Consider the following 12,381-nt stretch of genomic DNA (forward strand, 5'->3'; position numbering starts at 1 on the left):
CCTTCTTTCCCTGCAATCCCTTTTGAGTTACCAAAGAACAGCATGACAGTGGTGGGGAGGAAAAGAAACTTTTCTACAGTTACAAGAGCTGTGGCACTGAAGTTCTCTCCCTCTCACCCTCTGTGTAATGGTGTGTTGTCCTACCCAGTGCAAAGTATTTATGCCCGGCAGTAAAGAAGCATTTCTTTCTTCTGGCAAGACATTTCTGCTTAGTAAGATATCGCAGATACTCTGCCAGATCCCCTTTTCCAGACATTGTCCTGCCATGAAGCTCGCTCTTTGTTTCTGCTACAGACTTTCAGTGTAGCCTTAAATAGTTTCACTTGCACTTCTTAGTTCTAGCTTAAGTGGTAATTCTGAGTATTAATTCAAATGGTGAACTCTCCAGCTCTGTGTTGTTTGCTGAGCTGACAGTGACCACAGCAACTGAAAAATACTGCTAGAAAGAGAGATGGTGTATTTCAGTCCCCCTACCATTGCAGTCCCTAACCAGATGAGACTTGTCCAGCAAACCAGTAATGGGAAAAGAGTGTATTAAAATATTCACAAGATTACAATAGAAAACATGAAAATCCATTCAAGAAAAAATATCCACAATGACTGTTTCGAGGTGAGTCTGAAAAAGCAAAAGCACAAACAGTTGCTACGCGGGCACTTTATGTGTAATCAGGCCATGCAATGCATATCTAGCTCCCTCACACAGATTATACACCCATCTTATAGGTGTTTGTTCCCTTGCATACCTCCAAGATAGAGGTTTACAAAAAGTAAAGTATCTGGTCTATCTGTTTCCAATTATATTTACCACACAGAGCAGCTGGCTTTGTAGGGAGACAGAAAGATTGTATAGCACACTGATCTCAAAAGGCATTGAGCTTACATTTTAGAGAGTGCAAAAATATCTTTAAATAAAAGGGCTCATTAGCTTTAGGGCACTAAGGAGAGGGGAAAGAGAAGCCTCAAAAAGAGCATACTTGCTGAGCATAGTTAATATTATGATTTTGTAGTCTCCCATATAAATTGTTACCTAGATATTAGCACCACGGGGCTGTGGCCACAGCCCAGAAAGGTTACCCACCTCACCGTGACAGTGCTAAAGAAAAAATAATTTCACCACCTAGTACACAATAAGAACATTTTGTATTTGAGGTCCTAGGCTGATAAATGAATAATGTGAAATTCCAGGACAAGATTTCAAAATAGACTGAGGGTATTTTGGTTCTAAATCAAACAGCCCATACTTTACCTCAATGAATCCACTCTAAGGCAATGCAGCTTCTAAGTTGCATATACACATTTACTGCAGTTAGTTACAAGACAGATCATTACCTAAACAGTTCTCACAGGTTTAAAAAAGTTTAAAACCTAATTCCAGCTTTCCTAGTCACAATTTGAAATAGCACTAAAGCTTTGAGAGAAAACAAAACCCTACAGGTCTCCAGTTAGAAATGACACATCATGCAATTAGTTACAGGGACACATCTGCTACCCTGTAATGGCTCTTAATGCTATTTAATGAACATGCTGACCATCTTCCCTACAGAACAACTGCTGAGTTCAAAAGGGGCAATGGAGATTTGATGTACTGAGTGCAGCTGCTGATTTACTCAAATTCACACCTTATAGTTCATTTCATCATTTTCTGGTAATCAAAAATAGGGAAGGGTATATCCACTGTCAGTACAAAGGCAAAACTTTTTTCCACAGAATCACACACGGAACGGTTGAGGTTGGAAAGGAACTCTGGAGATCACCTAGTCCAACCCCCCTGCTCAAGCAGGGTCACCCAGAGCATGTTGCCCAGGGTTGTGTCCAGATAAGCTTTTGAGTATCTCCAAGGAAGGAGACTCCACAACTTCTCTGGGCAATGTGTTCCAGTGCTCAGTCACCCTCACAGGAAAGTAGATTTTCCTCACGTTGACCTTGCACTTTGGTTAGAAACAGAGGGGAAAAGACAGGCAAAGACGAACGACGTCTTCTATATTCCTGTCTCTAGGGGGGGGCGCAACTTGGCTTAGCGGCCAGAGCCCGAGATGGCAATCCAAAACAGCACTCCTACAATGACTGCAAGGTCTGCTTTACATGTAAATTACCTTTTTTTCCTCACAGCAGAAGAATGCATTTGAGATTGATGCTAGTTTTGCGTCACTGTGCATTAAAACCTGCATGACAAATAAAGAATTCACTGTAAATCCTTTATGTCACACAGACCCTCCCCAACTCCGTTATCCAAGAGTTACTACCCACATGAACAGTTTTATCATTTGTTACTCCCTCAAGAGAGGCTGTCTGCCACTGAGCAGTGCTTCAGCAAGCCTGCCCACTACACTTTTTTTCTTTTTCTTCTCCCTCCTCCTTTTTTTTTTAAATAAGGCATGGTCCCAAAAAGATCTAGCAGCAGTACTGCAGCAGGACAAGGATGACAAAAATAACGTTCTGCAAAGTCCAAGCTGTTCCTTTGCACATATGAAAAAGCATCAGGGAATTAAGAGGACAGCAGCAGAGAAAACAGAATTACATTTCTGGTCAGTGAAATTACATTTCTGGTCAGTGAAAACACCAGGATCTGATGCTACTGTCTGGCTTTAATTTCTACCTGCTACCCATCAAGGGAGTAGAAGTCCTCTGTCACATGAGACCTTGCTATCCAACTTAGCATCAGTCCCTTTCACCAGCACAGAGTTACCAGATCTGATTAAAAAAGCTAAAGTACCCAGAGAGACAGAAAGTTCACAGCACTTTTAGTCACATATTGCCTCAAGTTGTTTTGACTTCAGCCTGTATAAGTTATTTTAACAGCTGCATTGTAGAAGCTGTCTATTCCAGCCAAGCAACATTGTTCACATTTCCATGAAAAAATGAATTCAACATCCTTCAGACTAGAGAGGGATTCAGACTGAGCTCTGCTATTCCTGGGGGTAAGAGAGTTGGTTTCTTTCTAAAATGGAGTCCAGCATTTAAAAAAAAATACTACTTAGTTTATTATGCCTTCACAAAGAGGATCCAAACAGACTTGCAATGAGCCTCCTCAGTACAGGCTATAGTCATGTACCTGTAGCTAATCAAAAGCAATGAAAGATGTTTCCTAAAGTCAGCACCAGAAGTAACAGGATTGTGCTCAGATTTTCCAGTGTATTCCAGCATAAGAAAACATTAGTAGCAGACAACAGCAGAGCCACGGCCAGCCCTGTCTTCTCATAGCAGTGGTTTTTGATAGTTCAGTTCATCACATTTCTCTTACTCCAAAATGTCTGGAGAGAAAGACTGTGCAGATCAAAATGAAGTTTTTCAATCAACCATCTCAACAGCTTCTGCTTCTAGCTAAGTGTAAAACATTGGGGAGTTAACAGCCTGCTAGACAGGGAAAGCAGCAGCAGGACTCATCCTGATTTTAGTGAGGCTTCTAACAAGGCTTCTAACAAAGGCAGGTGTTGTCAGAAAACAAAGCATGATCCTGACAAAGTAATATACAGTTGGTGTACCCAACTTTGTTGGGGAAAAAAATGCACTTCAGTCGAAATAGTTATCAAAGTTTCACTGTCACAATTAAAGTTTCGCTGTCAAATTCTCTAAAGCAATTCCAAAAGGGTTTGCCATGGGCCTAAACTAAACGTTTTTCATTTACTTGATGATACAGTGGAATGCAAGCTTAAGTTTGCAGATATCACGCTAAAGAGGGTTACAAGCTCACTGGAGGACAGGATGAGAATTCAAAGCAAGTTTATCTGACAAGTCAAAGACGAGGTATGAAAAAGCCATAATAGAATTTCAGTAGAGACAAACAGATTGCACGAGGAAATAGTAAGAATCAGAGGGAAGGGGTTATAGCAACCAAACTGAACATGACTTACTGCTACAGAAAAGCCAACATCACATTAGGATGTACAAAACAGAGATCCTTCTCCTATACAGTACTCTGATATGACCTCAGCTCAGATGCCATTTCTAGTTTTGAGCATCAGATTTCAGGATACAAACAGATCAGCTAAAGAGAAAGATCCTCTTCAGCAGAAAAGAATGATCAGAAATCTGTAACAATTTATGAGGAGTTTAATCTAGAAACAAAAAGCTCGGAAATAATGCTCAAGTAGTACGCTTGCAAAGAGGAACGAAATAAACTGTCCTCCACATCCTCTGTGCAAAGACAGGTCATATCACCAAAAAAAAAAAAAAAAAAAACCAGAGTGAAACCGTAGATGCCTCCAGAGGTCATTCGGCCTGCATTAGAGGTTTTTAAAGACAGAAAAAACATCTCTAAGGAAGTGACAGAGGTATAACAGAGCCGTGAGGGAGAGCTGAGGTAACAGTGTAACTTCAAGATCCCTTGGAACCCTTTTTTGTGCTTATATGAAATGACAAGAGTTTCAGAGAAGAAACATTTAATTGAAAGGTTCAACAGAATCTGAGGCAGTCACCTAGAGCTGTAGCTTCCTATCCTCTTAACTCACTAGCTCTTTAAGTTTTCACAAGTAAACTACCATTTCACAAATCTGATAGACCAACACTATCCCCGTACCTCAAAGAACTAAGCTTGAGTATATGGGCTCAATACAGAAGTAAACCATTCTGTGACCTGTGTTACACAGGTCAAATAGGCCTAAAAGTTTCCTTCACTTACAAAGGTAAGACATACATTTCTGACAGCTAGAAGTCACAGCTTGGCTAACAAGACTGAGTGAAAATGTCTAGTTTATTTAAGAAGGTAGCTTGTACTGAGAATCTGACCAAGGGAAAATGAATACCCTCTGAAGGTTCCCCACTAAGAAAAATTAGGCCCCATAAGCAAAAAAAGAATCTCCAGGTCAATCTAGAATCTTCAGGCATCTTCCAGTTTCTCCATTAATAATCAAGATAAAAATATTTTAAAATTGTGATGCAAGTTTTCACTTTCTCTCTCGTCATACAAGATACAAAAAAGAATACTGGCAATGTATAAGCAGAATTCTTACCGCATTTCAACATGCAACACTGGTCTCACTTCTGTACGATTAAATAGACTATTTACACACAATACATATATATCTTTCCCTCTGTATGCACATGCATTGGTCCTAGCCTAGGCATCAAAGGCCACATGTGAGTTCTCTGGGTCAAATTTTGTTCAAGCAATTCCAGTCTGAATGTGTGTTTTGCTTTGGATAGGTTAGGATCTCCTCTCAGTTCTTCCGAATGTCAGCATAGACCACAGACTCTGACTTGTTAATCTTGTCGCTGTGCTGTCCTCCGGAGTGATCTAACTGCGCGTAAATGACTGGGCCCTGGAAACAAAATAAAAAAGCACAATCAGTATTTTTCAGAATAGGTCGTATTGCCCCTCCCTTCTGCAAGGGCTGCAGCTGAGACCAAAATAAAGCAAAACCACAGAACTTTTATGACTGCTAATGGCACTTTGAAGCAAGGGAAATGAGCCCTCACCTATACGTGAGCTCTAGTCTGCCACCTTTCTCCTATCAGGAGCATGCCAAACAGCACAATGTCCTCCCTTTAACACTGTTAAGGCTGCATGCCTTCACACAAAAAGCAAAATCAGGAATCCTTTACACTGAAAAGCAGCATGTCTTAGATGTTAGGGAACAGAGAAAGATACATAGCTTAGTCAGATGCATGCCAGGTTTAACATTTTACAGGAGAAACTGTACTACAAGTTTACTGGTAGATGGCAGAGCATACTTCATGTACTACCCGTTCAAGTCCTGTAAATCTCAGCGCAGCCATACCACTGGGACAATGAGGAAGAGGGAGAGAACAAACCTGAGCTGCCTTCTCATACCACAGTCCCTGCTCAAGCAAGCAATGGGATCAAAACTTAAATAGCAGTGAGCCAAAAAATGCTAGAACACTACAGTAATGCAAATTCTTACCTCACTTTCGGGCCAATTCAGCCCAGACTTAAAGATCTAAAATTGAACCCTTCACCTCTTGGGCCATCAAGGCTCCCTTGTCATGCTATAGAGCAACCTGAGGCATGGGGCAGGCCCTCAACCTAGAGCACTCCCCATGACCATAATGCCTGACTTCACACATCAGATAAGTTTGCTGTCTTGGCTCAGTCTGTTTAGCATTGCCCAACACTGACAGCTATGGTCAGGCTTTCCCTCAAAACGAATGCGGGTAGTAAGCTCCACTGCAGATGCACCGGGTGAGCACAGCCACACACCTTTGTTAAGAGTTGCTAGAGGGAAGTGGAGCGCATTAAGTGCCATGTTTCAGCAGAGCATTCAGACATGGCAGCACCTTCCTAAAGCACCACACACTCCAGAACAAAGCCTACAGGAAAGGGAACAGCAACTCTTTGAGATGAGGTGAGGACAGGACCTCAGCCTATGAAGAGCGCATACCTGGTAAGATACAGTTACAGGGGGGACCTTTAGGGAAAGGAACATCTGCCCTGCAGCTCTGATTCCGCACACCCCAACTGAAAGAAGCACAGAGCAGAAGGCTGTGACCACCCACCATGTGATCTCAATGGAGACACAAACACTAGCTGTGCAGGAGAGAAAGGGACTCTCTGGGTGGGGGGGATTAAAAGGAGAGGTCTTTTTCTTTGGTTGCGGGTTTTTTCTTTAAAAACATTTTACTCCATTTCTCTGTTTCCGTTCTCTCCCAGGAGTAGCCTGCACAGGCATTTCTCCCATCCCCTTTCTCCCAGTACTTTTGGTATTCTGTCAAATCAGAATACATCTCTATGGAACTAACCCAGAAACCCTTCCAGTCTATCTTCTGAAGCAATTAAGAGCCAGAGATGAAAACAGTCCATCTGTACAGAAAATGAAGGATCACAGGTACAATTCTGAGCAGCGCTTCCTGCCCGCAACACAACAGCAAAGCATGAACCTTCTAAATATCTCGCTCTCCTCTTCCAGAAGCAGTTCAAATCCAAGTTTTCTTCCTTCCAGGACAAGTACTTTTCAAATTACAAGGAAAAATATAGAGGAAGGGGATAAAAGGATGAAGAGTTGTGAGCAGATATAAAATGCTGAATGCAAATAACATTGAGAAAAATGCTTGAAAAAGACAGAGATGTAATCCTGGAAAAATTCCAATTTCAAGTCTCATTAAAATCACTTCTTTTTTCGCTGTTGGCGCTCATGCAGTTCTAGTCCCCAACATATCATCAGGATCATCATACTGCTTTCAGTTAGAGTGCAGTATCTGTGCAAACCGTTCAAGGCAGTAAGCCTAAGGTTTATTTGCAAGCAAGTTACAAAGCCTCATCTGCCCCGAGCCATGGTTCAATGATTCAGTAATTCCAGTTCTAGAGCACTTCCGATCAGTTAAAAAAGAAAAAAAGAAATCTACAACTACATAAGGTACTGACCACAACATTTCAGGTTTGTTCAAGAAATTCTGATGGGTTAATTTTCTGCCAGAGGAGTTCATTCAGGATCAGTTACCTTATCACTATTCTCATTTTATGCCAGGTTAAATATAGTTACCCTGCCGCAACCAGCATGTTAGATGGTAGATAAATGGGCTGGTGTTCTCACCTGATCCAAATGGCACTAGCGTTGTCTGGATGTGCCTACTAACACCTAAATAAATGACAGATCAGCTAACCTAAAGGAAAGGAGGACCAGGATTTATTAGCATGCCCTACCTATTTGATTTGTTGCTAACTGATTTTCTAACTGATTATGATCAGGGCCTCTGCAAATGGTCCCAATGCAAAAGATCTGTCTCCACACATCTCCCCCAAGTATGCTCAGTACCTGAGCGAATGCCACTTAATTCCACTGAAAAGCAAAGAGTCTCACTAGCATGTTCTGCTCCACAGACTACTATATAATGCTTCTGGAGCTCCATCAAGAAGGAGCTAATACGATGCTTTCATCGCTTACTCCGCAGCAGAACATCTTCCTTGCGCAAAGGGAGAGGAGAAAAAAATTCGCTGTTAACAGCAAAGAAAAATCCTTGCTAGAACAGCCTGAGGGTGGCTGGTGACCGGCCAGCTTTTAAGGACAGTAGATACACAGGGAAATCCAAGGCCTTCTTTCTGCATGTGATACCTCCAGTGATCTGGATCTTTATAAAGACTCTTCTTACAAAAGTACAAGCTTCAAAAGAGTCTAAACAGTTCGGAATTTTCACCTGATCCCACACAAGCTCACAACCCAAAGAAAGACCAGCACTGCCGTATACTACTCAGCATTTCCCTATATGTGATCTTTCTGGTCAGAATCAATGGAAAAGAGCAGGCCGTGTACTGGTTACCTTGCTAAAGTCTGTCAGCAGTCATGAATTGAAAGTTATAGCAAAGAAACAGGAATTGTGAAAAACTGAACAGTTCTCTAATCTCCTCTTTCCCATACCTCCAACAAGACCACCATGCCAATGGTTTGCAGTGCTTCCAAATTCTTTAGAAGGTTCTAAGAGATGTTGCAGCTACCTCAGATTCCAGCCCCAGGAAATTCATCTGAAATTTAAGTCAGGAGTCCCTATATCAAAAGCAGCTTCTTCCCAGGTGCCTAGGGTCCACTGTACATGTATACAGAATCAGTTCAGGTATATTTCAAGCCAGAAAGAGCAAAATCACTACACAGCTGTACTTAAGTTAACGTAGCTTTAGTGCTCCCTGCTTCTACACTGACCAGACTGACCAGCTCAGGATCTCTATGCCATACTGCTCTGTACATGAGAGATGCACTTCTAGAGAATTTACATTTTAAGGTCAGTGCTCCTTCAGCCTGCCCAGAAATGAGTACTCAGCTGCTTGCAAAGAATAAATAGAAATGACTGCCATGTTGGAGTCTGCATGTCTTGAGACAACACACATCTTCCTTTCAGTTTGCCTGCTAGCACCTAGATCACTAGCAAGGACATTCACCTCTGAAATGCATACAGTTCTTGTCTTCACCAGAAACACTCTTCTCACTCATCCAAGTAAGGGTATGGTAGAGTAAGAGTCAGTAGAGAAGGATGGCATGAAGAAGAAACACCACATACAGATTTGACAGCACAGAACAAACCTGCTGAGGAGAAAGGAAGAATGAAAACAAGTGGATTTCACTCAACCAGCTGAATATTCACAAAATCAGACACCCATATTTTTACTGCTCTGGGGCCTTCCAGAAAGGAAGCTCCACAGGTGACAGCCTCGCACCCAAACACAAAGAAAGTGCAGGTTCAGGATGCAACTTGCACAGAAGCCTTATATCTAACACAGTTGAGAAATGATGTGCACAACTACCTAATTACAGATTTTTAAACTGCTATATAAATAATAAAATTGAATAAATTGAATTTAATACATTGAACTTAAATGCTATTCTTTGACAGTGTATACCTCTTTTATTGGTCTTAACTTGTGGAAACAGGAGTTGTGTTTGTATATATAGCTCTTAGCCATCAGTGAAATGTCGGGCATTCAACCACCAAGTAAAAGGAAGACAATAGGCATGCACTGTTTGACAAACAGCGCTGACCATGTGAGCCACTGGTATAAAAATGGTCAAGATGGTCCTTCAAAAAGGGTAAGAAGGAGGAGCCAGGAAACTACAGGCCTGCCAGCCTCACCTCCATCCCTGGAAAGGTGATGGAACAGCTCCTCCTGAAGGTCATCACTAAGCATGTGGAGGACAGGAAGGTGATCAGGAGTAGTCAGCATGGATTCACCCAAGGGAAATCATGCTTGACCAATCTGATAGCCTTCTATGACGGGATGACTGGCTGGGTAGATGAGGGGAGAGCAGTGGATGGTGTCTACCTGGACTTCAGCAAGGCTTTTGACACTGTCTCCCATCACATCCTCCTAGGTAAACTCAGGAAGTGTGGGCTGGATGAGTGGACGGTGAGGTGGATTGAGAACTGGCTGGATGGCCAAGCTCAGAGGCTTGTGGTGAATGGCGCAGAGTCTAGTTGGAGGCCTGTGGCTAGTGGTGTCCCCCAGGGGTTTGTCCTGGGTCCAGTCTTGTTCAATATATTCATCAATGACCTGGAGGAAGGGACAGAGTGCACCCTCAGCAAGTTTGCTGATGATACTAAACTGGGAGGAGGGGCTAACACACCAGAAGACTGTGCTGCCATTCCGAGGGACCTGGACAGGCTGGAGAGGTGGGCGGAGAGGAACCTCCTGAAGTTCAACAAAGGCAAGTGCAGGGTCCTGCACCTAGGCAGGAACAATCCCATGCACCAGTACAGGCTGGGGGTTGACCTGCTGGAAAGTAGCTCTGCAGAGAAGGACCTGGGAGTGCTGGTGGTGGACAAGTTAAACATGAGCCAGCAGTGTGCCCTTGTGGCCAAGAAGGCCAATGGTCTCCTGGGGTGCATTAGGCAGAGTGTTGCCAGCAGGTGGAGGGAGGTGATCCTGCCCCTCTCCTCAGCCCTGGGGAGGCCTCCCCTGGAGTACTGTGTCCAGTTCTGGGCTCCCCAGTACAAGAGAGACATGGCCCTACTGGAGAGAGTCCAGCAGAGGGCTACAAAGACGATTAGAGGGCTGGAGCACCTCTCCTAGGAAGAAAGACTGCAAGAGCTGGGCCTGTTCAGCCTGGAGAAGATTGAGAGGCGATCTCATCAACGTGTACAAGTATCTGAAGGGGGAGTGTCAAGAGGATGAGGCCAGTCTCTTCTCCGTGGTGCCCAGCAACAGGACAAGAGGCAATGGGCAGAAACTGAACCACAGGAAGTTCCATCTGAACCTGAGAAAAAATTTCTTCACTGTGAGGGTGACAGAGCATTGGAACAGGTTGCCCAGAGAGGTAGTGGAGTCTCCTTCCCTGGAGATATTCAAAACCCGTCTGGAGGTGATCCTGGGCAATATGCTCTAGGTGACCCTGCTTGAGCAGGGAGGTTGGACTAGATGATCTCCAGAGGTCCCTTCCAACCTAAACGAGTCTGTGATTCTGTGAAGAGAGGATAGTGTGCCTGAATTAGCAAGCAGCCTGCAACAGTTTCTAGGAATTGCTAGGAATCTGAACGTGAACATTTCACCTATGCAACAGTTTAAAAGCCACAACTAATTTCTTGATTAGCAAGAAAGATCAAGTTTTATATAGATGTAATTTGCTTCAATATGTTAATTTGCATGCTGACATCAACTGGAGAGCTGAGGCTTTTTTTGGAAAAGCAATGGCTAGAAGTTTAAAATACAACTATAATCAATTTAAAGTGCGTTTTCTCACTGATTTAAATCATCTGTTTAAAATCTTATCAACTCTCATTTCATTGTGAACCTTTTTATAGAAAAATAAGTATGTTTGCTTGCTGTTCTGTAAAGATGGGGCAAACACTTAACACAAGGTGGAGGAACCACTTGCTGCTACAAACATCTGCCAAGAAAAGAAAATCCAGACAAAGCTCCCTTTGCCTGACAAAGGAGATTCATCTCTACCTCAGCACTCAACTGTTCCCTTACACAGGAATAAAGCCATTTCCCGTATTTTTCCTTTGGGGTCAGGAGCATTCACACTTTCAAGTTTTCCTTTAGGAACCTACCCATGGAAGAGCCTGAAGGACTCTGTCAAGGAATAAGCAGACTGGAATGACCATCAAAGGGCAAAACCCACTGATTTTGAGTTATCTTGTCACAGTTTAGATTTACTCTGAAATGCTCCTTGTCTTGTACACTATATTGAGTGAGCCACAACACTGCGGACGGGGAGGGGTGAAGAGAACAAGTTTTCACACAGGTTACAGTGAATAGGAAGATATAAATATTCTTGCTTTGAAGATGTAAGCGCAGGACAGAAAAACTCTTCCTGCAGGTAGATCTTAGGGCATTAGCATGTACAATTTTCTATCCTGACAATAATTAGATCAAACATCTTGGCTTTTTGACCAAGCAAAGCTGACTCCAACAGCTACTGCAAAATACTTCCTAATATAAGTTCTTTTTTTCAAAAAAAGCACCTGTTTCCCTCTCCTCCATTTCAGGTTTTTTTCCTAATCTAGGCAAGGCTTTCCTTGTTCATCTCCTTCCAATTATGTCTCTTCCAGCTCCTGGTATATAGCTTCATCTTCCCTGCTTGCCTCTTCACTTAGCGTAGAGGCATTGCCGTAATTCTGAAATACTCCAGTATTAGCCAAAAGAAAACAACTTAATCCTCATTCACCCATTCTAGGAGGCCTCCAGAAAAAGAACAGTCAAAATTTGAACTATCATTTTTTCTTATAACTTAAGTACATTGCCTTTACGTTCAGAGAATAACTGTTTCTGAAGCCACTAAATAGCTTTGTGGATCTGTATAGTAAAACTCTTGTTTTCTGGAAGCATCACACCTGTCAAGAACAAGATTCATTTCAAAAGCAGACTGTAAGCCCAACAGAATGGGGACTTAGGCTTTATCCAGCTCACTGTTAGCATTGCCTTTTTTCCTGCAGTATTAACACATTAACACACATCTTTGTTATTTTTGGGGGAGAACTGAAGAATTCAGACATCACCCC

At 42.6% G+C, this 12,381-nt stretch overlaps 1 protein-coding gene across 4 annotated transcripts in view; it reads right to left on the reverse strand.

Moving 5' to 3' along the window:
- Positions 1–516: 516 nt before the first annotated feature.
- MPZL1 (myelin protein zero like 1) overlaps positions 517–12,381 on the reverse strand; it is a 42,824-nt gene continuing 30,959 nt past the window's right edge. For 3 of the 4 annotated variants that reach the window (XM_068909447.1, XM_068909484.1, XM_068909456.1), the window contains one exon: positions 517–5,258. In XM_068909447.1, the coding sequence (XP_068765548.1) occupies positions 5,157–5,258 (102 nt within the window). In that variant the 3' untranslated portion in view covers positions 517–5,156. The remainder of the gene's footprint in view (positions 5,259–12,381) is intronic. The other variant, XM_068909466.1, reaches the window with a different exon arrangement.

Source organism: Struthio camelus, chromosome 1 (assembly GCF_040807025.1).
Source record: "Struthio camelus isolate bStrCam1 chromosome 1, bStrCam1.hap1, whole genome shotgun sequence".
Lineage (NCBI taxonomy): Eukaryota > Metazoa > Chordata > Aves > Struthioniformes > Struthionidae > Struthio > Struthio camelus.